The sequence below is a fragment of the Dermacentor andersoni genome, chromosome 11 (genome assembly GCF_023375885.2).
Source record: "Dermacentor andersoni chromosome 11, qqDerAnde1_hic_scaffold, whole genome shotgun sequence".
NCBI lineage: Eukaryota > Metazoa > Arthropoda > Arachnida > Ixodida > Ixodidae > Dermacentor > Dermacentor andersoni.
The window spans coordinates 66,063,499-66,090,119 of NC_092824.1; the positions used below are offsets into that span (position 1 = coordinate 66,063,499).

Genomic DNA, 26,621 nt, shown 5'->3' on the forward strand with positions numbered 1-26,621 from the left:
CGATAACCCACAACCACCAGTGAAACAGGTAATAGAGTACTGCTGTGCACGTCGTTGACACGTGATTGACAGACGGCCGTGACCTTGGCCTTGTGCACAGCGCTCCTTCATTCTCGATTCGACACCCTCGCCGCTAACATACCTTTGTTTGTTGCCGCACCCGGCCGCACTCCTTACGCCCTCTCCCCTTTAGAACTCCACCTATATATACTGCGGCGAGGAAAGCACGTGTCGTCTTGAAGAAGACAAGTCCACTTGTCGAAACGTTGGCTCCTGCTTTCACCTTGTTCTCGTTTTGCTCATTGCTGAAGGCAAGTTGCGGTTCTAGCCATGCTCAGCCGCAGTTTAACGTGTCCCCAACCCACAGCGCAAGTAAATCGTAATTATTTCGGGATCGGGCGAATAAGGCAAAATGTAGGGGTATATTTATTGCTATGAACAGTATGAACTAAGCACTGGATGGAGGGTCCTCCACTCCATAAGTGACAAGTAGAAGGACACGCTCGCCTCTTTTTGCATGTAGTTGAGCAGTGAGCTTGTTTGCAGGGCAGGTAAACCCTGGTGACTTAAAACAACAGGCTCGCAAGGAGAGCCTGTCTCACTTTGAGGCGTGCTCTTTTATAGTTTTTACACCTATTCACTGACAGTGCCGCCCTGCTTGCTGAAATACTAATTAGTTTTAGCTTGTATATGTACGTATTAACCCTTTACGAAATACCAGATGGATGACAGTAATAATGCTGGCAGTGACATCTTGTGATGATCTGTGAAACCGCAACGCGCTAGAAACGCGTTTTGAAAACAATATCCTAACTGACTTAATCCGGATTCGGCGTATCTGGATATCTTGTAACCACTTCCAGAAAAAAATGCCCATTTGAGCCTCCATAGGGTTGTAGTGAGTTGCATGAGGTATCAAGATGTAGGTCTCGACGAGACAAGAAGCGAGAATTCGTCGCAGAGCAGACAAGTATGCCTGCTTTTATTATTCGTTTTTTTTTCTTCTATATACATGGTATGGCCGACTTTCGAGTGTTTGTATCAAATTGAACCGCCCTTTTTGACCTTTTAATGTTTGGTGCTCAGTATTTTCGTGCTTTTGGTTACATATATATTTGCTCTTATTCTCCTTTCTTCTCGCTTCGTAACATTTACTGTGCTAACATCGTGCCGATGTGCAGCTCATTCGACCCACTCTTTTGGCCACAGGCCAACTCCCCAAGTGAGCTGATCGTGTCTGATTTCCTTGCTTGACTCACGTCTTATTAAGCTAGTTCTTTTTTTGGTTACATATTTTCCCCTTTTAGCGTGTACGTCCCATTTCTGCCTAAGGCCTTCCGTGAAGGCTGGCAGTAATATGAGATAAATAATAAAGTAACGGTATTGGCCTAATTAGCGCCCATATAGTAGAAAATTAACCTGCGCTATGCCCCTGTGAAGGGTGCACCGCCGTAAACACAGGCGTGTCGAGGCAAAGCCATCATACGGCGCACTTTTGGAGAATGGAGGGAGTTTGCTTGGAATAAGCAGGGCGCGTGCGCGGCAATGTTGTCTGGAAGGCGGCTTTGGTGATGCCGACAAGAAGCAAGAATTGTCGCAAAGTAGGTAAAGCTAATTGCACGTCCTTAAGTACCTAGAACATAGTCGAAAATTGTTGCCCGCTCCTGGAACACTTGACTGCCCTCCCTGAAACGCTGCTTTCTGCAGCTGCCGACAGGCGGCACAAGTTTATGCTTGCGCCGTCGCGGCAGCAGTTCACATCTTCATAAGTGCAAGTAAATTTCCACGTTTAAAAAATACAGGAAATTAGCAGTGCCAAGTGTTATACTAAACGTCGTAGACTTCAACATACGATCTTTCTGCAAAATTTGAACTAGAACAGAGGAGCGGTGAGCGCAAAACCTTTTTTCGAACATACGCAGCGAAATGTATCGGACCCTGTGCATTCAGCCCACGATGAGACAAAAGGGTAGACCGAGTACCCTTACGTTTGTGGGGTCTCAAACGTGCTCATGGGGCATAGGAACGGCAACACAGTTAGTGCAAAGAATCAAAGGCGCATTTATTGCACCTTTCATACACTAGAACCTGCTAGCCGAATTACTACCCATAGAACATACCGATGGGTGCGCAACAAATCGAGGAACTCCGAGTCGCCATGACCGGACAGCGAGCGAATATATGTTCGCTCCGATGTTGGACGCCAACGCCTAATCGTTCTCGTGTACGGTCACGCGAACGCTGGCGCGTTCGAACGATCGCGTTCGTTCATTCCGGTGTCCTGCTCATAAGCCTTTGGCAGGACGGTGCCGCGAACGGTGAGCGAGCGCGCGAAACGTCCGCGCAGCCCGCCAATCCTAAGCCAAAGCGGAAGAGCCTAATCTCTTTCGCGCCCCTATAACCCCTCCGTTAGGTGGCGTTATCAGCGCAACACTGGCGCCATCTCGTAATATGCTGCAAACACACCGAATGCCGCCGGTGCTTAGCTACGCGGAGAAGCCGGATTACAGGAGACGCGAGAGCCGTGCGGGGAAAACAACATCGGAGGACGCGTGAGAGTCCAGCATCCCCACACGTTTCCCATTGCCGCGAAACGGGCCGGTAGTAGCAGCTCTTAGCGCGCTGGTCAACCATGCTACGAAGTGCATTGTGTTTGTACCATGACGCACTGCTAGCCACTGGAGATAATTAAGGCAAGGAAGTGAGAAAAACAATCAAGAGTAAGAGTATGGTTCACAATTAATTGACGCGCGCCTGTGAACTTTTCCCTAATTTTTGCTGCAAAAATTCGGGATGTCATTGTCCTCGGCCTTCCCGTCTGTGTAAAGTGCTATTGAACCCAACCACAACGGGCGCTCACAAAGCTGCTGCGCATTCATTTTTCTTAATGTACTGCTATCCCAATGACTGGGACATAGAACAACGTAATAATAATCAGCATTCTACATATTCTACATAAGACAATTGCTGCAATAAGCCATCTAAAATATTCCAAAGTTCCACTGTAAACGGTAAAAAAAATGAGGCAGTTTAGAAAAGGCATAAACGGCGCACATCGGCTTACCGGGCAACGAGGCGGCCGACGCCCTCGCTAAGGACGCTCACTCCGATCGCTTCCCCATCGCCACCTCCGTCGCCCCTTTCGACGTGGCCAAGACGACGATCCTGCGCACCCTCCGCGCGCAGCACCCGGACCCGCGCGTTGCGGCAGGTACGCCCCCTCGCCTCCTGCCCCACCGGACTCTCCCGCGAGGACCGCTCGTTCCTCCTTCGCCTGCGTGTCGGATGCTACCTGACGGCCGCCAGACTACACAGGCTGCAGGGAAAAGGCAGCCCCGTGTACAGCAACTGTGCCGATGTGGAGACGCTCGGGGACCTCCTACTTCACTGTCCTGATTTCAGTGTGGAGCGCACGGACTTGTGTTCATCGTATCGGCGTTTGGGACTGCCTTGCGACACGACCAACTCGCTGCTTTTTCCTGTAGCCCTATCGTCAAGAGTGCGCTCGCGGCACTACTTGACTTTTGCAGTGCGACACAACTAAGAGCGCGGCTCTGAGCCCCGCATTCGCTTCTTATGTTTTTTTTTTTCTTTGCCGCCTTCTCCTTTCCTCTCTCCATCTTTTTCTCCCCACACCCCTTTCCCCGTGCAGTGCCGTTGAGGTGTCCTCCTGTGAGAGACAGTTACGGCACTGCACTTATCTCTTCCATTCTCTCTAAAGTCACTTCGCACACAACTGGCTGAAGGGCTCTGGAAGTAAAGCAGTGTATCAACAATAATCTGACCATCAAAAATCTTGTTAACGGAGTCTCTTTGCATGTCTAGCACTTGCGCTTTCCCTGTGGCACAACAGGCGTCGCACTGTCAAACGATGCGTGTCTACCCTAGACTAATCACATGTCATGTCTAGCCGCCGGCCTAGGCAGAGCCTTCATCCCTGGCTTAACGATGATTGTATACATAAGTATAATAATTACAGCTACGCACATCAAAGGTTAACCAAGTGAAATCAAGGCTTAACCAGGCTAAACCATGCTTTCGCTTTGCATATCCAGGGTTACCTAAGCTAAGCGGCAGCCAATTCTTTTTTTTTTCATCGGTGGAAGCGATAAGGTGTGCAACAGACATGGATAAACTGTGTGGAGTCTGAGCATTTCGCTCTTCAAAAGTTCGCGGTGCAGTTCATTTCACTGTTGACCCCGTTTTACTAATGAAAATTCACGGCCAACTGAAATGAAACTTGACAATAAATAGTTCCAGCAAAGCACGCGTTTTATTTAATTTCAATAATGAATTAGGCTTTCGCCGTTCCATTATAATATACGAGTGAAAACGCATAAATTACGCGCTAATAATTTAATTTTTGTGGTTACCGCCTTATTAGGGAACAGGGAAAGCTTGAAGTACGAACTATTTGCAGTCTCGCGGAGGAACAGTAGCTGGCGATTATGAGGGTGTCGGTGGGGTTGTATCCGACTATAGTACGTCAATAATAGCCGTTTGCATGGCCATCTTCAAATAGTCACGAAGGTGTCAAAGTGGACAGCTTTGCGAAGACAACGTCGAAGTCAAAAGCGATGCAGGCTACTTTCCTGTCCAAACAAGATGGCGGCTGAGCAGGACGCTTGGAAACACGGAGGAAGGAAAAATACAGGAGCGAGCATTGCGTCACGCAGCCAGTCTTGGCAAGCGAACGCTCCGTGAAGACACTGGCCTTACACGTGACCTCTTGCGTCGATATCACGGAGGAAGAACCGAAATTTGCTGAGACGTTTGGTTCACTTAAGCTATGCCAGTGGTTTTTATTCGGTGCGCGCTTGTTCGGATGCCCTGCCGTGGCTCTGCCTGCAGAGCGGGAACACTGAAACCAACTACGAACTTTGACGGGCGAACACGTGTTGGGCCACCAGATTGGCTTCAACCGCGTTGCGGTATGCTCCCTCCTATCCTTTTCCTTCCTCCATGCTTGGAAATCTGACAGGAAGGTTGTCTGCGCGCAAGAGTACACGCGCTGTCATACGCCCTTAATGCAAGCTGTATCGTATTTGTCATAGGTTGGCAGGCTCAAAGACTTAAAATACAGAAATCATGTTCGCTTTTCTCAACTTCTTTTTTTTTGTCGCCGCGAGGTGGCGTCAAGTCGCAGAAGTGTCTTCCAGGCGGCTCGAAACGCGTTCTATTACTTTGCCTCGAACTTTATTCGTTACTTTGTTATTTGAAGAAGGTAAGTGTGGTAAGTTGGTTCTTTATTCTGTGGTGGTACCACATGGGGCATCTAGTTTTAATGGGTTGCAGACATGGTGAGACTGAAAAAAATGACAATGAAAAATGACAAAGCTCTCAAACTAAAAGCACTTTGATTTTCGTTTGAGAGCTTTGAATGTCGTCAGCTTTCGCTGCCATTCCATCTTCATAGAGTGGAATGGTTGTCATTTGTTTGATGTGTGTGATGGGAGTTGGTGTGTCAGAGTGGATGATTTAGTAAAGCAGTGGTTGATGTTCGATTGAAACCGTTTACCTTGTCAGGGTAGCCGCGATTGCTTTATGATCACTGTGATATACCTCTGCCGCCGTATTGCTTTGTGTGTCCGGCGTCATTGCTCATTCGGAGGTGCCCGGGCTCGCGATTGTCGTTTTCGTTCAGCATCGCGGGAACGTTCTTCGTCGGGGGTCGTTTCGCTCCGGCGCTCCTCGTACGCATGTTGTTCTTCGGGTGTGAGAACTATACGTGTCCGCCCCATTGATAACGCAGCTGTTGAATGACTCACACCCCCTTAATCAATGGCTCATACCCCCGTAGACGCGGCCTCCCAAGTACGACGACAGAAGAGAATTCTACGCTGGAATGATGAGCGGCAACGGAGCCGAGTGTGAAAGACGTGGAGGCTCGCGCCATTGCTGACGATGAAAGCTTTTTGCACAACGGAGCCAGCTGTGAAAGAAGACGACGACGAACGTGCGAGCAGTGGCACTAGCGCGTTTGCGTGGTGGGCGCCTGAGGATTGTCAAGTCCTTTTTGAAAAGTTTGTACGAAACATTTTCTTAATCAAGAACATCTGTTCTTACCCGTTTTCCTGGGACCTCTTTGGGTCTCGTGTTGCTGGAATAGTTCAAGGGTGCTTGGTTCCCGAGCCCACAAGGGCATGTGCCATTGAGCTTGGGCCCGTTCTGCACTATCACCAGGATCGGCCCACATGTTGATTTTTTCTGTTGACGGACGCCGAAAAAGCTACGGAATATATAAACTACGGAATATACAGCTTTCGCTGTAAAATTTTTTCCTTGTCTGAATCAAGTTACCAGATTTACAGGATGCCCGAAACGGGGCGTTTGTATGGAATGACAGCTAGGAACTTGATCAGCAGAACCGATTAGCTCCCGTGCATTAATTCTCTCAGGAACTGTTGCGCCCCTATACGCAGCAGCCAAGAGTCCTCACTAGCATGGGCCGATCACCTTCGAGACTTCAGAAGTGCTGTTACGCGTTACATTCGAATGGAAACGCTGTTCGATAATTTTTAGTAGTGAATTCTGAAGCCGAATACGATCTGAGTAGCGAATACCATTCGGTTAGACTATATGTTTCTACTTCATTTCGCCTACTAGCACGTTGAAGGTGATCGCCAGACAGGCCACGGAGATTACGTTGGTAAAGACTTCCCGGTCTCCCCGATTCAGTCTGAGTACATAGGCAATGTCTTTTCCCTAACACTGCTGTTCATATTAACGTTCAATAGTTGCCTTGATTCCTTCTCTCGGAAAGTTGATTGGTTCACCTGGGGCTGGCGCAGCTTTTAAAAGAAACATGCTTATCCTAGTCGGGAGTTTTCACTTTTTCAATCAGTGCATTTAGAATATTTGAGAATTTTTCTCTTACATATATGTCGTGGATATATATATATATATATATATATATATATATATATATATATATGTACCCTCATATTTACCTAGAAGTGCATCTCTTCGCGCCAAGCAGTTCTTAAACCATGTTTATTTCACAATAATATTGTTTTATTTGATCATTGTCACTGAGCAATATACCACCAACAAGAGGCGCGCATAAAATGACACGATATCAATAATTACAGAGCTTCATGTTGCAGATAGGGGACTTCTGTGGCAAAAATTACGTGTTACTTTTAGAAAACAATGTTAAAAATAGCAGTTTACCTGGCTAAAACTACAATTTGAGTCGTGGACGCACCAATGCAAGTAAAATCATAAAAGAATGTACTGCACAGACCTTCTGCGAGAAAAACTGGGCGTCTGCACAGTAGGTCTCAGCCCCCGCCATAGAGTTAATATAACCTAATATAACATAGAGTTAATATAAGTTAATATAATGGCGGCCCGCAGCGAAGCGCGTCTCCGCCCTACTTTATTTTGCTCGCAGCGCCCTCGCACAATTTTTCCACACTCGGCGCCTACGCTCGGCGCCTCAGCGGGAAAGCGCCGTTCGGACCACTTGACAATTGTCTGGTACGCATAGGTGATCTGGGGTTGAACGATTGCAGCGCCAGAGTTCCGTCTAGCAGTTATTGTAGAAAACTAAAATGTCCTGCACCTGCCCGGTGTACATGTGGCAAACATGGAGTATGCCTGCAGCAAAAAACGCTGTAGCTGCTGTACTTGGTTTTAATGGCCAAGGCAGCTCGAAACGAACGCGGAACAAGCGGTCGCTTTTTTCGCTTGTTTCGCGTTTTCATATACTTTCTTTACTTTCTGATGTATCAAGTGCAGTTGCATTTATTTTTCTTGCTGTCGAGCATACGTTCACGTGCTTATTAGCGGCGAAGACGACTGGTAAGGTAAGCGATTGGACGACGCCTTCGCTTCTCGCCATCTTGTCGGCGTTCCTTACAAACAAGTGCCTGCTTGCTCGCTTAAACCCGACGCGTTCTTTCTTGTCCCAGGCCTGGGATGGCTCGGTCATATTCGCAGCGCACGGTTCGACCCTTAGGCATCAGGGAATGGCCGTACACGACGGCTTCGGAGGCTGGCCTGATCGATACGCATTGCCACCTGGACTTCGTCTTTACCAAAACGGGCCACACGAAGTCGTTCACACACTTCCGTCTCGCCCGCCGCGACACGTTCCCCTACTGCTACGAAGGGTGCGTGGCAAACTTTAGCGAGCCAGAAACGTTCGAGCAGCGCGACAACTGGAAGCGTGTGCTCTCGGACGAAAGTGTGTGGGGCGCTTTCGGCTGCCACCCTCGCAGGGCGCGCGATTACACCGACGAGGTGGAGAAGCACCTGGTACGCGCCCTCGACCACAGCAGCGTGGTAGCCCTTGGCGAGATTGGGCTCGACTACTCCATCTTGTCCGGAGACGACCGCGACAACCTGAAGGAGACGCAGCAGACGGTGTTTCGCAGGCAGCTCGCGGTGGCCAGGCGTCGACGCCTTCCCCTGGTGATTCACTCCCGGGATGCTACCGCGGACACTATCCGTATTCTCAAGGAGATGGTCCCAGCCGACTACCCGATGCACCGGCACTGCTTTACGCGCGACTGGGAAGAGGCAAAGTGCTGGCTGGACACCTTTCCGCGGCTGTGTCTGGGCATCACGCCACTGCTCGGCTTCTCGGGAGTCGAGCCGCTGGTCGAGGCCGCGCAACGAATCCCGCTGGACCGTCTGCTACTCGAGACGGACGCGCCGTTCTTCCTGCCCAAGCGGGAATGGCAGAGGCTCACCTGCTCGCACCCGGGAATGGTCATTCACGTCGCGACTAAACTGTCGGCCATCCGCGACATCTCTGTCAACGAAGTGATCACCGCGGTACGGGAGAACACGCGACGCATTTACCGCATCTGATGTAGTACAAGACGCCGCAGAGATGAGACTGCGACCTGGCCCGTCATCTCGTCGTTCCCCGTTCCAGGTCCACCGCTACAGACCTTACCAGGTGTTGTTCTGTGTCTGTGTGTGTTGTGGCAGTTCCGTGACGCGTTTGGCGCCTGGTATAGAGCCGAGAACGGCAACAGACATGCAGCGGGAGAGGTGCTGCATAGCTTAGGGACGATGACCGAGTGGCGTCAAGAATTCAAGTAATTAATCTAAAACACGGTGTGTGGTTCTTTAAGTGCTCAGCAGCTTTAACCACTGTACTCCGGTCGTTCTCCGGAAAGACACTCGCGGTCTCGACCGGGTTTTGTAACACAGTTTCTATCACACTTGACAAGAGTTTATTCTCAGGACGTGGTCATTAAACCGAAACGAGTTCTGTTTTATTCGTGCTTTGTTGTCAAGTCAGTTGACCGCACTAGGTCGAAACGGTCGAAACCGTTTCGGCCGTTTGGCAGATGACGTGGCTGTCAGCAACCACAAGTTGCTGGGAACCATGTAGCTGACATGTGCGTTCGATGTAAACATGTTCGACTTGTGCACTGGCTATAACCTGGTAACCTGTGACACCGTTGTTGCATGAACGGCACATTTCTACCTTGATTTATTCATCGATAGTCCAGAATCGTCGTTACCGCTATCACTTTTTCGTAGGCATACGGCTCTCCTTCACTGGACGATTTCTTGGCTCCTAAGTGAAGTGTCTTAATTTTTAAGAGCGATGCCATTAAGTCACGGTTGCACGTATAATCTTTATCTTTGGCCACAAATGCTTTATTTTAACCACTCGGCAGTCGCCAGAGTGCCGACGGCTGCGTTCGTCAGGAATACACCGCCTGCGACGCAGCTAATCGGTCTGTACGAGACAGTTTGCACACGTGCGCCGAAAGTGCTCCATGAGCTGTGCATCTTTGATGACAAGCAATTGTTGCCATTTGGTGGCACGTTCCTGATAGAAGACCAGGAAGGGCCAATGCCGTATTGTGCTATCATAAAAAGAACACCCGCTCTTTATTTTTACTGCGATAGCCATATGCGCGAAGTTGAGCATTGATAAAGCGCGTTTCTCATACCGCATTAGCAGTAGCGCGATGACGGAGGAGGCTTGCGCGCGTTAACTATAGCAACACATCGTACACGGCGTGGTATGAAAGGGCACATTAGGTTTGCATTGAAGCTGGTGTTTTCTTTTTTTTTTTTGCTGCCTTTGCACTGAAATAAGAAGTAACTTGGAGGACGGTTAAGCTACGCCTTTAAGTGCGGAACGCCCGATAGCATTAAAAGAACCTTGATTGCTTTTCGCGCTTCCCGGCAACTGCAGCTTATGTAACCGTAATGCTTACCGGAAAACGCTGGCAGCGAGCCCTACGCACGAAGGCGAACTTTCTGGTAGAAACGCGGCCTCTGGCGTGGGCCGATCTCCCGTAACTGTTCCGCACATATAATATTTCACTCTGAAACGATGTAACACAAAGGGTATGTGCTGTCGGGATTTCTTTTTTTTTTTGCGTGAATTCAGTTGTGGGCTGTAATTTTCAAAATTACGAGGAATAACTTTGTAAAGAATGAAAGGCAAGGTATGAGCAACTTTGGTGTTGAAAGAATGGTTGGGTATGAGTGGTAAGAAAAGGTTTTTACCGAAAAGATGGTCGACGCAGGACGCCGACACAGGATTTTCTGCGACACGGGGTACTTAACGCTATCGCGCTGGAAAGTTCCATCAAACGTATTAAACACGATAACCACAGAATCGCAGCGTATCCAACGAGTTGGAACCTATATTATACAACGGAAGTCTTGTGCGAGTGCATAAAGAATCGGAACACGAGTTTGTGTTTATTGAATGTCCGCACAAAGTGATACGGAAGGCTTTATTCAGGCATTAAGATGCTAATGCGATGCCACCGTGGGTGCGCGAAGGCGAGCTTTCTGGTTCTTTCTTTTCTTTCCCCGCACGGCCGGTGCCGCGGATGCGCGGAGGCGAGCGCCGTGTTGTGGTGGCGCTAGGAACCCAGCGGCGCCCGTCCTGCGCTGTGATTGGTTGGCCTATTCGGCTAGAGAACAGCCACGCTACACCCACGGTCACGAAGACCAGGGGAGGGTCGCAAATGCTGGCTCTGCCGTAATCGAGAGTAGATGTAAGCATGAAATGGCTAGCGGCAAAGCAGATTGGTTGGAGATGTCACAACCTTAATATGGGTGCAGTGCGTGTGCGCAACGGCACACCCTACCACACCGCACCACGCCATAATGTGCACTGGTCCATATGGACGCAATAATTTCCTGTCACAGAAAGAACCCCATTGCGAGTCTCGTCTCGGTCAAAGAGCCATCCGTGGTGCGCCGGACGCTACCGACTTGGACGGCGCGCCGGACGCCCCGCGGACCTCACGGACCGCTGGCGTTGAAAAGGGTACAGACAACTCTGTCTCAGCGCCAAAAGATGACAATAAAGTGTACAGTATCTGCCTTTTCACCGTAACAATTGAAAATGACAAATAAAACTTCAGCGTACTAGAGGTTACAGCTTGAGTGATATTGGGAACAAACATTTGGAAGAACTCGGAAGCAATATTTTTGTTATTTGTTTGGGAAGTAACTAGCGTATGTAATGCGGTCTTGACTGGTTGCCCGGATGATCTCGTTTTGTTTTCGCAACTTGCCCGGATGTTCTTGTTTGAGTGCCCGGATGTTTCAGTGCCGGGCAGTGATGCCAACCCTAGGGATTTATCCCTAGATCTAGAGATTTTTTCTTTGCTTTAGGGATCTAGCGTCTTTTTGTGAAATGTAGGGATTTTAAGAGGCCGTATAATTGTTACTTTAAGCGGCCTCAAGGCAGGCGTATCTGATTATATTGCCTTCTAAACAGAAAATGCTATGAAAAATGCTAGTTACTGCTCATCTATTTTTGGTGTTCTGCCAAGCCGATAGATGGCGACAGCAGTTCTGCAACGCGACATAATCGGCTGCTGCACAGTGAGGTGAAACGAAACCATATGACTTTCAAACTGTTTAATCGTGCGTGTGATCTCCTGCGCTACGAGTGACTGCTGCTCTACGAAAGAAAAAGTTGAATTTTGACTTGTAGTGTCAGCATCAACGCGCTACGTTTACGCTCACCGCGTACCTTCACCGTTCAAACGTGCTGCATGTCAGATGGCAACTTCTGGACCAGGAGACTTTGATGATGGTGAGCCAAGCAAAAAGAAAGCGAAAGCGTACGACCAAAAATATTTGACCAAATGGGAAGCGGATCCGAAGTACAGAGGGTGGTTGTCAGCCAGTAAAAAAGGGCCCTTGTACTTTTCCTGCAAAGCATGCAGATCCGATTGTAAAGGTGGAAAATCAGAAATCGACCGCCACCTTGCAAGCTCCAAGCACAAGAAAAGCGCTGCAAGCTTGCAATCGACCCGCACGCTGACATCCATGCCTTCAATAAGTGGGCAAACTCAAGTAGACAAATCGGTCAAAGAAGCTGAAATCAGACTTGCCGCGTTTGTCACGGAACACAATCTACCTTTTAATGCCATGGGGCATTTAGTTGATGTTGTCAAGGCGTCGTGTGACGACTCGCAGATTGCAAAGAACTTAAGTTGCCGCCGGACAAAGTGTGCTGCAATCATAAAGAATGTGCTTGGAGAGGAGAGTCGCGAAGAGCTCTGTGAGCTTTTGCGCACACAGAAGTTCTCCCTTCTGGTGGACGAATCCACTGACAAGGCTACGGTGAAGCATCTGTCACTTGTCGCCCGAGTAATGAACGCCGACGGCGGCATAATAGATGCTTTTTTGGACTTAGTACCAGTCAGTGATGCGACTGCCAGCTCTCTCTACACTAGTTTAAAGGTGGTGTTCAGTGCTGCGGAAATTCCGTACGACAAAAATTTGATTGGTTTTGCGGCCGACGGAGCGAACGTAATGATGGGTGCACATCATTCCGTCGCGTCGCTGCTACAAGCAGAAATTCCAGGCCTCTTCATTATGAAGTGCGTTTGCCATTCGTTCCATCTGTGCGCCTCGTATGCGTGTAAAACACTTCCAAGAGGAGTTGAAGATCTGGCACGCGATGTTTTCAATTACTTTTTGTCGCCGAAGCAGACATCTGCCTTCCAAGAATTCCAGAAGCTGGCAGAGGTGAAACCGCACAAGCTCTTGCACCCAAGCCAAACAAGGTGGCTGTCTCTCCAAGTTGTTGTGACACGCTTGCTTGAGCAGATGCCTGCCCTGATATTGTTTTTCAAAAAAGCAGCCACTGACGACCGCCTGCTTGCTGCAGAAGCCATTCTGGAAAAACTGACTGACCCGTCAACGAAACTCTACCTCGAGTTTCTTGAGTACGTCCTGCCTTTTTTCACTAACTTAAATAAGGAAATGCAGTCGGAAGAAACCAGAATTCACTTGCTCCATGAAAAGGTTTCGGCCATGCTGAAATGCATACTGGAATGCTACATCAAGCGAGACTACCTGGAGGCCACGCCGTTGTCCGATGTGCGGTACAAAGACCCAGCCAAGTTCCTGCCATTGGAAGAAATTTACCTCGGAGCAAAGCCAACTGCCGCACTAGCCGGTAACACGCACGGCTTAAACGATAATCAGGTTCACAACTTTCGGCTGCGGTGTTTAGAGTTTTTTATTGAAGCAGCTCACCAGATCTACCTGCGGTTCCCCCTAAAAAGTGAACAGATGAAAAACCTTCGAGTCATAGACCCGAAAGTTGTCCTGGGAAAGACAGTACCATCAATCGCGTCGCTTGCGGTTTCCTTTCCCCTGATCGTGAAAGAAAATGAAGTGAACGAACTGGACAGGGAATGGCGACTTCTTCGCAACATGGAGCTGAGCGACCACGTTGACTTGACTGCGAGCCAGTTCTGGCACAAAGTGTCTCAAATGAAAAAAGGAGACGGATCACAAGAGTACCCCCTGCTGTCAAGTTTTATGAAGAACCTTTTGTGCCTACCACACTCCAGCGCTGCTGTCGAACGCGTATTTTCGCAAGTCAACCTGCTGAAAACAAAGCAAAGAAACAGATTGTCGACAGACACGTTGTGCGGTTTGCTGCACGCAAAAAGAACATTGATGGACAGCTGCTGTTACAGCTTCAAGATCACTCCTTCTCATTTGAAGAGGATGAACAAAGATATGTACGATGATTAAGAGTTTAAGATTGTGTGCGCGTCTTAATTCCTTGTTTGTGTGCCATATAATAATTCTAAAGTGTTAAGAAACCTATCTTAACGCGTCAACATCGACACTGCACGCGCGTTTACGTTATCTTTGCATACAGTATCATTTGCGTCGTACGTGTTTTTATGTTATTGAAGGAAGTGCTACTGTGCAGCGATTTTTTTTTAAAGAAAAGCATTTTCCACGTATGCTAGACCACTTCGTTGCAACGTGCTGCGCAACCAGAACAACATATATATTCTCAGTTTTAAGGAACCATTTTCTGATTTTGTAATTACCAACTGTACATCTTAATCACTGCTCTATAACTAGCAAGATTACATATTTGGCGATGTCACTTTCTCGTGGTGTCATTTCTTAATCGCTCCAACTACAGTTTGACAATCTTTGATTGAGACTTTGATAAATAAAGAACTGTGCGGTGAGGTACGCCATTTCACCGCTTCTGAGTGTTCTATTTGAGGCGAGAAGGGGACTTTAACAAAGTCCAACATGTTCGTTTTTCTGTGCGCATCATAAAAAGACTGTTAATGTTGTCTGAATAAAATACCTTGATGTGATGACGGGGCTTAGCAGACAATGTCCAGCTCTTTCAACTTGGGACCATTCTTTTTTTAAAGGGCTGCATGGGTTCTTTGCGCGTGAAGATGAGCCTGCTGAAGGCGGTGCGGTGAAACGGGAGTCGTCTGCTCGAAGTTCACTTCAGATACAGAGGGAGTCAGCAGAGTGTCGTTGCTAACTCCCCCTCTATCTGATGGTGCCATCTGTCGACCCTCTATGCATGATAACTCTACAAAAAAAATTAAGAAAAAAGCTACAGATGCGGCTAATACACATTTATTTATCTCTGATAAAATGTATAACAAATGGAACAAAGAGTGAACTGCGCTGAGACTTTGTTAAAGCTGAAATTGCCACATTAACAAGTAAACAAAGAAAATCTAGGGATTTTTCTTTAATCTAGGGATTTCTGGGGGTTCATTTTAGGGATAAAACGTTGACCTGAGTTGGCATCACTGGTGCCGGGAAGCTTTTATTCCCACGCTTTCGCCATACTAAGGTTAGTAATATTAATGACGATTAGTCGATTAAAAGTATCCCGCAACACGAATAATCTTCATCGATGTCGATCTTTCATTTAATCGACTTAATCGATTAGACCATGTTCGGTTAATCGTTCTTTAGAGCTTGACAGGAGTGGCACGAAAATTTTGAAAAAGAAAATCTTACTAAAATGGTGGAGCACAAGTAGTGACTGTGTGGCTGTGACCTGCCATAGTTGCCTAGTGGCTATGTTGTCGGGCACGAGGTCGCGGGATCGAATCCCGGCCACGGGGGCCGCATTTAGATGGGGGCGAAATGCGAAAACAACAATGAACCTAATCTAGGCACCTCGCCGGATAAACCACTGAGGTTAATTGCCTTTTAATATATGTACATATGTAATTTATTCGATTAGTAAACGTCTTTCTCTCTCATTCACTCTTGTCCTCTCCTACCGCCCGATTCCTGGCCTATTTCATGGCCGATTCGCCGTAGTGGGCTGAGCCATACCATTGCAATAGGCACCAAACCAAATCTGGGGTGTCGTCTATCCATGAACTTCGTCAAATAACGCCACTTTGTCGAATTTGGCATTGGCGGCATTTTGATTAAAAATTGCCCCAATCAGAGGCTGTCGGGGGCCTCTCTGACAGGCTCAAAATGCCGTCATTACCCAAAGGGAATCGTACTCCTGGCCTGCCTACTTAAGTGTGTACGTGCGGTGTTTGAGGATCATCATCATGCAGCGGCGCGTGACACATTCCTGGAAGGCACGGGTTTGAGATCACGGGCGTACCCGTCTCTCTGCACCTTTTGGTTTCCTACCGCTCTGAGACTCCTTGCAGGTCAGTGGGAGCCATCTTTCCGATGCATCGCTAATCTAGTCGACACGTGTCAGCACCCTACTCTAGCGACATCAGCGAATGCGTCCTACGTGCAGTATTTGTGAAGGTATTTAGTCACCGTACGACCCCCCCCCCCATTCGGGGATCCAAACCGCGACCTCGAGCTCAGCAGCACAGCGACGTAGCCGCTGGGATATCGAGTCGGGAAAGCCGTGCATCGTGCTGTGTTTGTTTTCTCATTTACGTTCCGTGTTTTCGCGCCCAGCCGATGTGGCGTACTGCTGCGCAAGTGGTGTGTTATTTGACCAATCGGTAGAGAGGAGGAGGCAGGTAACGATAAAAGTGTGTGTGATGAAATTTGAGCGTGCGCTACGTAAGGTTTCACGTGGTCAAAATTAATCCGCAGCGCTCCGATGCGACGAACTAGATCGCGTTTGTAAAGCTATCGAACGTGTAACGTTTATACGATTTGCTTTCGCCCCGTCTTCGACTAGTACCTTGTCGCGTCTCTTGTAGCCCTAACTGTCCTGCCTGCCAAGTTGACGAGCGCTGCCAGCGGGATTGACCGATCTGCGAAGTGGTGAGTGAGAGTGGGTGTTTTTCTGTTGCGTTGTCATAGAGTAGGTCACAGCGACGTAAGACAATTTGTTTTTTATATATGACGTATACCGATACGACCAAAAGTATCAGTTACCATAGAGCCATTGTTGCAGAGCGTAAAATCTGCGAATGCAAGGTTGCGGCGAGGAAAACGCGCAGCCCAGCTCGTGAGTATACTGGCAGAATCGACGGCGCCTCTTTCATGGATGGCTTGCATGCGTCGACGTCATCGTGGCCGCCATCTTGAGGTACTGGCACGACGAGAAGCCGTGTGAACCAGAAAAACAGGAGCAACAGGACAGACACGTGTGTTTTGGCCAGTGACAAATCGATAACAGTTATATAGCGCAGTGAAAAAAAACGGTCACCGCGTCCAAAAGCGAAACAACTTAGCACGTGTGACAGTGTGGTGCAGTGACGTAATCTTAGCCTCCATGCTCGGGTGCTAGCTCGTTGAGGAGCTGCATCCGTGACGTCACGCGAAAACTGTCATGGAAGCCTCGCGTGCCTTCACTCCGACGACGTCATCTGGTAAGGTCGGCATTCGTACTATAACCCGTGCCTAAAAAAAAAAAAAAAAAAAAAAAAGCGCTAAGCATTGACCTCTTCCCTAATTAGAATAAATGCTAAACGACTCCAGCTCGTGTCCAGGTGGTACTTCGCGAGCGTTCACCACGACTGCGACGAGTGTGGGCTCTGTGTCGCGCTTTTATATGAGAGAGAGCCAACGCAACGTCGTATTTTGTAACGATGCATTCCGTTTTCGATTCTTCTTGCCACTTGTCGCCTCGGACGCCGCCGCGCCGCCATTACCTCATGGATCGGGTGATCAGAAAACTTAAATGAAACTACGTGGCCCAGGGCGGCCAACAACAACCAGGGACACGAATGCCTACTCACGGTGCTTAGCGTGACTACCCTGCTTGTGCCCGAGCTGCTCAAATGCATCCTCCATCGCGGAAGTACCAGCTTTCTCGAAAATGGAATCAGACCTGGGACGAACAGTTTAAGCTCCCGCAAAAAAAAAAACAAAAAAAAGTGGCAAGCGTTCCTCTCTGTTCTGAGAGCGAAGTTCGCGTTCGTCATCGTTTAATTCGAAGCGGACGTTTAAAGAAGTCCTAAAGGCAAGGCGCAGAAGACCAGGACTCGAGAAGAAGAACACAAACGACAGGACCGGCGCCACTCGCAACTGTCGTTGTGTGGTCCTGTCGTTTGTGTTCTTCTTCTCGAGTCCTGGTCTTCTGTGCCTTGCCTTTACTACTTCAAGCATGAACCAACTAGCCCAAGCAAGAGTTTTACTTAAAGAAGTCCACCTGCCACCGCGCGCGTCCAGGAAGACTCGTCGGTGTACTCCAGACCTCCAACAGCTGAGCTTACGAGAAAGAGACGATGGGCTACCTGGCGTTCCTGGACTGCGGATGCGGCTGGGCGAGTTGCTGCAGTCAGGTGTGGCTGGTGCTTTGGCGCCACGTGTGGCTGTCGCGTATCCGTCGCCACTACATGGTCACCCTGCTGGAGCTCGCCGGCATGCTGCTGCTGATGAGCTCGGTGTGGGACGACTCCGTGGCGCCGTACCGGGCGAGACCCCACAAGGACCGGTTCTTCGACACCGCCAAGCCGACCGACTTCTGGGGCCGCCGCAACGAGTCCTGGACCCGCGGCTCGCTCGCGTTCGCGCCCGACCAGCCTTTCTTCGGCGACCTGGTCGCCAGGGTCTGCAAGGCGTTGGGACCAGACTGGAGTGAGTGCGTGGTCGGAACCAACACCATTTTTATAACTTTGAAGCTAGCTTTTCCGCGATGCAGTTTGGCAAAGGAGTGGAGGCGTAGTCGTTCTTGCGAACACCGCGTACGAGCGCAGTTTGCAGAAAATGTAGACGTGGCTCTCGTGATGGAACCATGCACAAGAGACAAGGCTGCTAACGTATCATCTTCGTTGGAAACCTTGACTAATGGCGCTAATAGTCGAGCAAAAGTGCAACGCAGAAGCGACTTTGATTATATATCATAAGAAGCCAACAAGCACTGACACCAAGGACAACACAGGGGAAATTACTTGTGCTTAATAAATGAAACAAAGAAACGATAAATTAATGGAAATTAAAGTGGATGAAATGCGAAGGTTGTGGGTTGGGTTCCCACCTGCGGCAAGTTGCTTTTTAATCCACTTTAATTTTCATTAATTTATCGTTTCTTCGTTTCATTTATTAAGGACAAGTAATTTCCCCTATGTTGTCCTTGGTGTCAGTGTTTGTTGGCTTCTTATATGACTAATAAAAATCGGGCCCCTCGGTTAACCCCCTTTCTTCTCGTTTATATATATATATATAGTAACTCTAGTATAACGAAATCGCTTTATTCGATATATCGCTTTATACAATTTTTTTTTGTAGTTCCGGCCGAAGTGCATGCATTTGACATAGGATTGTTCGAAATGCAGTGGCACCAGACTTCGATTAGTACAAGGCGCGAAGCGTTAGGTACACATGGCAGCACTCGCTGCAGAATCCGCGATGTGATTGTTGGATTCCTTCGTTTTAATCTGGGCAGACAACTGATGCTGCGAACGTCACTCCACCACTTGGCGGCAACTCCTTGAGACATGCGGTTGACTCGTGATCGTAACCGACACACGAGGCACTTGCCCACAGCTGTCAGTAGAGTTTCTCAACTGTCTTGTCACCGCTATATCGAGTTCGGCTTCGTCTCGGCGTGCGTGCTACGAGGTCCCGCGCGGTTGTGCAGTGCGCATCCCACATTACTATGATTTTCAAGGCTCCTCCACTTGCAACGAAATACCGCTTACAACGAAGCCGTTTTACCGATGAATTTGTTATAACGAGGAGGTTACGTAGAAAGATAATGGAAAGCTTGTATGCCTGAAATACTGGTCATTGCTTCGCAATTAGAACTCGAAGTAACAACACGTACAACGTGTTAGGATGTACTTGGGACAAGCACTGTATCAGGCGACCGTGTCGAACGCGATAGCTAGGGGTGTGCGAATATTCGAAACTTCCGAATAACGAATTGGATGGTGTCCTACTCGATTCAGTCTTTGAATCAGGTAGTAAGCATCCATAAATACGAATATTTTTTCGAATATTTCTAAATGTCAACTGTGTACAATCAAACGTAATATTGGAGCATTGGCGCAACAAATCTTATAACCACAGACAGTGTAGGCGTAAACCATGAGAACTTACGTTGTGGGGCGTGCTACGTCCTTAAAGAAGCGATACATTACCGGGTATTCAGCGATCATTCGCACACTTAGAAGAATCCTGTGTAGGCGAACGGACTGCCTATTTGTTCGTGCTCCGTTTGTGCTTTTCGTAAACAACGCTTCATTATGTGCAGCGTTAAGACAAAAATTTTTCTAACGTTATGAATACTACCATGTGAAAATAGTTCCGCATTAATTGCAAGAAGAACAGTTCATCATTCTGTAAGTCGTCGAAACGAATTCGATACTCTATTCAATTCGCTTTCGGCACTATTCCATTCGTGTTGGTCTCAGTCTCAAAAAAATTGCTGTTCACACACTCCTAGCGATAGCATAGAGAGCGCTCACAGGCTTTTGTCGTTTATTTCGGGGCAAAATGAAGCGGGCCGATCCCGGAAGCAGTGCAATTGAAGGTGCTGGTGTACCTATTCAGATAACGCTATAGCTCGGCAGTCCATTCGGGTGTGACAGGATCTGTGACTTCTCATTTGGTTGTCACGCTGCGTCAGAGTTAAGATGCATAATACAGGGTGTTTCACGAAACTTGGAAAGAGATACCAACTATAGCGCGGTACGCCTTCCGTGAATACGACCAGGTTATATTGTTCGTGGTTGTCTGAAGAAGTTACTTATTGCAATTTTTCGAAGTTATCATTCAAAAGGAAAGTATACAGTCAGTGCATTTTACCGTTGCTGACATATGGGGCAGAGACTTGGAGACTGACAAAGAAGCTTGAGATCAAGTTAAGGACCGCGCAAAAAGCGATGAAACGAAGAATGCTAGGCATAACTTTGAGAGACAGAAAGAGAGCGGTTTGAATCAGAAAGCAAACGGGTATAGACGATATTCTCAGAGACATTAAGAGAAAAAAATGGCGCTGGGCAGGTCATGTAATGCGCAGATTCGATAAGCGTTGGACCATTAGGGTGACAGAATGGGTACCCAAGAGAAGGGAAGCGCAGCAGAGGACGGCAGAAGACTAGATGGTGCGACGAATTGAGGAAATTTGCGGGTGCTAGTTGGAATCGGTTGGCGCAGGACGGGGGTAATTGGAGACCGCAGGTAGAGGCCTTCGTCCTGCAGTGGACATAAAATAGGCTGCTGCTGATGATTATGATGATTTTTCGAAGTACGATTACTTAGCTGATTACGCGAGCGCCCCTGAAGTGCCGTGCTCCGTCGCCGAGCGATGTAATAATGCGCGCGGCGCAGGTCCGATGGCCTTCCAGGAGGCGGCCGACGCAGCCCAGTTCGCCGACGAAGGCAAGGCCGAGGCTTGGCCGGCGGACGACGTGCAACGACGCGTGGCCGTGTGGTTCGAGCAGCCGGCGCCCCACCGGCTCACATACCACGTGCGCTTCCCGGACGCCGACTTCGACCTGCGCCAGGAGCACCGGCTCAGCCTGCTGGTGCCGGGACCCGCCGACACGGACGACTTCGACGAGATCAGTTGAGAACGCTCGATCTGCACGCAGAGTTGGATCTCTTGGCTGAACCTGAAAGGACTCGTCACGTGGTCGGCTCGCTCGCGACCAGGATGTGCAATCCTGGTTTTGATTCTGGCAGTTGCTAAACGTCGCTCAAAAAGCCGAAAGTGCTTCATAAAACCGGCGCGCGGAACGCGCAATCAGGTTCAATGTGAGCTGCAACATGATTTCCGGCAACTGTCAAAATTACGCCAAATTGCGAAATTCGCCATCTTCCTGCTCTGATTGGCTGACAGGCCGGCTATGCATGGGTTGTTCAGGATAGCACATTTTAATGAACTCCGTATAGATTTTCGGTTTCTTCAAGTTGTGAGCATTGCTTGCTAATCAGTACGTTTAAATTCGCTCTCTTAACGATTAATAAAGTTCATATAAAGCACCCAGCAAAGGTACGTTGACGTTACATTGAAAAGTCAGATTTCTGACTGAAAAGTTGTGGATTACAACGGGTAAAATATAGGTTTGAAAGGTTGCCCGGCATAAAGGAAAAACAAATCGTGTATAAAGATCTTTCTTGAGAATTCTGGGCACACGTTTGAGATTTCTAGGCGTTTGCAGAAGTTCTCCTGGCGACACTGGAGTACCATCACAGTTTTTCGCCAGTTTCGGGTTGCTAACCTGGTGGGTCTTTATATGGCTGCTGTTCGCAGTAATTGAAGAGTGGCAGTCAGTCTGTGGCATGTAGGTTTATGAGCGTTCGCTTCTGTGTCATTCCAAGCATCAATGCTTAAAATAATTTCTATATCTAGCTAAACAAAATTTGACGTTTTCGAACTTTGATTTATTTCAGGGCTTCTGCTTCCACTGCAATATCTGATCGAATCGACTTATATAAATATGACAGCCGAATTGCTGAAGAAACAGATGAACATAACGGTGAGCATGCTTTACTTAAGTAAACCTAATCGTAAAAGATTTTCAAAGTGCTTTTCTTATTTTGCTACGATACTGCATGGGTTCTTTTGTGATGATCACGTTTATTGCGGGAGCCTGACTTTTGTTATTAGCGACTGTTGTTTCGGCTCCTCAAGTTGCCGAAGGGGAAATCGATCCTGAAGATGTTTTCAAAATAAGCTCAGACGTGTTCAGGCGCTGCGTGCAGTGACTTGTATTTCTGCCTCGTGGTATAGGCCTTCGATCGCGCCAGAGTAAATGCAGACTTAGTGGGAAGCAAACGAGGTAAAAAAAAGACCACGTTAGTAAAACCTGACCAAACCTCGCCCATACGGAAAGAACTGTTTCGCTTCACTGCTTCAGGAGGTTTTGTAAACAGCCTAATTATTCGCAATTAGCTAGCGATCCGTATTTGTATGTGACTGACGAGGCGAGAGAACGCATTGACAAAGGAAAACACGAAGCAGACCTACGGCAGACGTTGCTTGTGAATGCACTGTCGCTGGTCTCGCAAACGTTGCAAACGTCTAGTGATGGTTGGCTAGAAGCTAGAGGCCGCTGGTTGAGCTACGGAAGGAAAAAAAAAAACATTCTAGGCCTAACTTCGAGTGGCAGGGACGAAGCAGGGAGGATTGGGAAGCGAACCGGGGTTAGCCGATATTACAGATGAAGGTTAACGGTAAGAGCTAGGCCTAGTTGGGCAGGTCCTGTACCATGCGCGGTAACGCAGTCGAGGATGGCAGACTGTATTTAAGTGACACCAGGAAATACGCCGATGTATATAGGCTGGAGTCGGGAGACGCGAGACGTGGGTGATTTGGGGGATCCATGGGTGAGGCCGCCTTCGTCCTGCAGCGGAAGTAAGTTAGGCTGCCGCTGTTGGTGATAGCGATGACGGCGTCAACGAACTGCGCAGTTGGAACTGATGCGCTTCCCGTACCCACGGCTCTTCTACGGCTCCGAGGACCACACCCTGAGCCGCGTCGTGCTGCGCTTCGGCATCGCCTTCTTCGTGCCCTTCAGCGTGCTCGTCATGAAGCTGGTCCGGGAGAAGCGAGCCGGCACCAGGGTGCGCGCGGCGTTCACGCCGTACGCGTGACGTCAGTGTTGCCGAACGTGTTTAGACGACGTGGTACCGTTACGTTACGGTGCTTACGAGGAAGCTTTAGCTCGAGTGCTCCCATCTAAAGACATGTAAAATGAGAATTAGTTTTTCTCGGCAACCACTGCACCAAATATGACGAGGTTTGTTGCATTTAAAGGAAAAACAAATTCTAGTGACTGTTGGTTTTCAATTTTTCATTTAGATCGTCAATATTTTATAAAAAAATCGGCAACAATCGCAAATTTTCAGAAAGCGAGACTACCAAGTTTACAACTCTGTAACTCAGCAATGCAAAATGATAACAGAATTCTGTGAATTGCATCTAATAGTACATCTAAAGCGGACAAAATTAATATGTTAGACATAAATTTCGACAAATTTATTAATATGGAAATACAGCTTTTGCAGAACCCTTGCACAAAACGTAACGAGTGTACATAAGATATAAATTTACATATCGAATTTGTCCTCTTTGAATGTTCTAATAGATTCCGTTTACAAAACCGTAATATATGTGCTTGATGCAGAGCTATTAAGTTGCAAACTTCGTACTTCTATATTTTTAGATCTTCAATATTTTTGAAAATTTTTAAAGAAAATTCACGCCCTAAATCGAAATTCCGCTTAAAACAGTCACTAGAATTTAATTTTCTCTCTCAAATGCAACAAATTTCATTAAAATTGGTCCAGGTGTTCCGTCAGAAAAACGTTTCTGCGTTTTACATGTATTTGAATAGGCCGTGTCGGATTTGGGCCCGAGCTAAAGCTTCCTGTTAAGAATAGGAGGCATACATGCCCTCATTAAAGAAATAAACAAGACAAATCTAGACGTCTTGTAGCTTTAAAGCAGCGCTAATATGCACGAATAAAGCTAGCGCAGAAACAAACGGCAATTGGCTTTTCGATAACTTGTGAAGTACGTTTATTAGAAATGGTTAGCGAAGTATAGCTCACCAGTATCTCCTTAGCAAACCCTACAAATTATTCCTGAATTTATTGTAGGCCACTTTACTACCTTGTTGACTTTGGGACTTTAGAGTGCCTTGCTGCGATGTTTATCTAATGATAATCATATGTTGTTCGAAACAAAACGATAATTTTACTGACGAATCTCTAAAGCAGTGTCGGACATCTAAACTTGCGCAATATTCGCCACTACGTTTCTTGATTAACAACGCTCAGCAATTGCGGTTTTCTTCATGGCCTTAGGAGGTATATCCAGTATTCAAAGCCGTTCTTCTCCTGTAGGCACAATCTCTTTTGATCCATTTTCGAACAATACCAAGTCAAAATTTGCAGCGATATGCATTGCTGTGCTATTTAGTATAGTTTCGGACCGTGGAAAATGCAGTAGAAGAAACCGTTGACTGGAACAACAATGCATTTCACGGCCCACGTAGGCAGCGGTTGACCTCTCTTCGTGGGGCATATCTCACAATCGAAGCGGAATTTGGTGAAGTTTCGCCTACGAATAGCTCAACAATGGACGACGATATTAATATCGTGCAAATGGTTTCGTTTTTGCGTTCTGTCGCGTTGCATTGCGTTGTTGCGTTGCGTATATAGTACTGCCCTGGCAACTTGGGCAATAAAACCAGTAAATAAATAGGCACATAACCAATTTCAGTTATTGAACAGACTGCGTCGGCTACTCGCTAACTTATTCTTCACTGAAAAATGCATGAGTCATGAAGCCATAATCGCAGTAGCGCTTGACGCTTTCACGTCTAATTATTTATGTAGGAATCCTATAATGTCTCGCAATTTATACCCAACAGGGAAAATAAAAGTCGTAACGAACTTTAGAAATCAAATTGCCGGCAGCTCAAGTTATGCAATTAGATGTACATCGCCGAATTTTTATTCATCTAGCGCGCAGAGATTATTGGTTCCCTCTAAAATAAGTCCGCACGTTCAGTGAACGCGTTTGAGATTAGACATCTTATCGACAACGTTGGAGATCTCCACGTGAGGCGAGCAAAATTTGTCAGGTACGGCATTAAGCAAGTTCGAGCAATTGCTTCCTGTTATCAAAACACTTGTCGTTATATGAGACTTCATAAGTTCCCAGGGGCATAAGAAAATTGTGGCGGATGGTTATCGCTTATCGTGAAAAGAAAATTCGTATTTTATATTTATTATTCTTTCTTTACCTGTTCAGTTGCACATAATATACATTTCTTACGTCAAAATAAAACTGTATAAAAAGGGGTTACGCCTTCTCGTTTGTGAAGAATCTGTATCAGCTCACACACACAAAAAATCGCTATTAAAGCATTCTGTCACCGTAGGGGCCGAAGCTCCGAGTTCACGAAGAAATTCGCATTGGACCTAAGGATCGCTTAGCAAGTAATGAAATAGGAACTGGCAAGTGTAATTATCTTTAGGAAACCGGAACATAACGCTATAAATAATATAGTAGCGACGAATAGTCGATGTTTCAGTTCAGTTTAACTGGAAGTGCTAGAGTAAGCGAGGTCGTAATGTGTGTACTAGACGAACAGTGTGCTACTAGAGCTTACCGCCATGGGCATCAAGGAGAAAAAAACGGCAGTCAAGGTTAGTAAAATATTAGTGGGTATAATTAGTTTACTAAATTTGCTGGCAGTGTTAGCTCACGCAAGACTGGGGTGATTGGAGATCGCTGGGAATTGTGCCCTCCGTTCTGAAATGAGTTGAGCTTCCTACAAAGACTAGCGGATGGAGCAGTGGCGCTACAGTTGCTTACCCTACGCCGAGAAAAAATTGGTATTACATGGATTTGTCTAATCTTTGTGGTTCTGGCTTCAGACGTTCTTGCAGCATCATTAATCAGACTTTGTCCTCCCGAATTTCCCAGAAACCAGATTTATAAACACAGCGAGAGAATGAGTCCCCGCGCACGTACGTGCACGATAATTGTTAACTGTTGCATTTATAACGCAAAGTAATTTCCAATGCGATGAATTGGCAAAGTAGTCGAGCCGTTCGAAGTCGCAAGAGTGTGAGATCAAGGCAAATCCATGTACAGCTTATTATTACGTGCTGGTAAATCTCCATACTTAGAGCTCCTGTAGGCAGTAACACCAGCTTTCTTCTTTCCAGTAAATTTACAGAAATCTATATGCTGGTATGAATATGAATTTGCTGCTGATAATAGGACAAACATTCTGGTCAATGCGCCTTTCTTAAAACCTTAAACAGCTCGTTTTAAACAGCCCTTTCCCGTCAACGAACACCCTTTTTACACCCCAGGAAACAGATACTTGTATAAACTATCCTAAACACCTTTTTTACACCTCCTGAAATCGAAACTAATTTGAACTATTGTAAACACCCTTTTTACACCCCTTTCAAGCGAGACCTTGCGTCGACGCATGCTTGCCTTTGTATAGGAGATGGTACGCCGC

General features: G+C 47.4%; 1 protein-coding gene and 1 pseudogene across 1 annotated transcript; both read left to right on the top strand.

Moving 5' to 3' along the window:
* The first annotated feature begins 7,504 nt into the window (after positions 1-7,504).
* On the top strand, positions 7,505-9,236 carry LOC126518386 (putative deoxyribonuclease TATDN2 pseudogene; annotated as a pseudogene).
* Positions 9,237-16,224: 6,988 nt separating this feature from the next.
* On the top strand, positions 16,225-21,206 carry LOC129381427 (uncharacterized). The gene is made up of 2 exons (XM_055064287.2): positions 16,225-18,261; positions 20,959-21,206. Exons 1-2 carry the CDS (start codon positions 17,910-17,912, stop codon positions 21,198-21,200), a joined length of 594 nt encoding a protein of 197 aa, XP_054920262.2. The 5' UTR covers positions 16,225-17,909; the 3' UTR covers positions 21,201-21,206.
* The last annotated feature ends 5,415 nt before the right edge of the window (positions 21,207-26,621 follow it).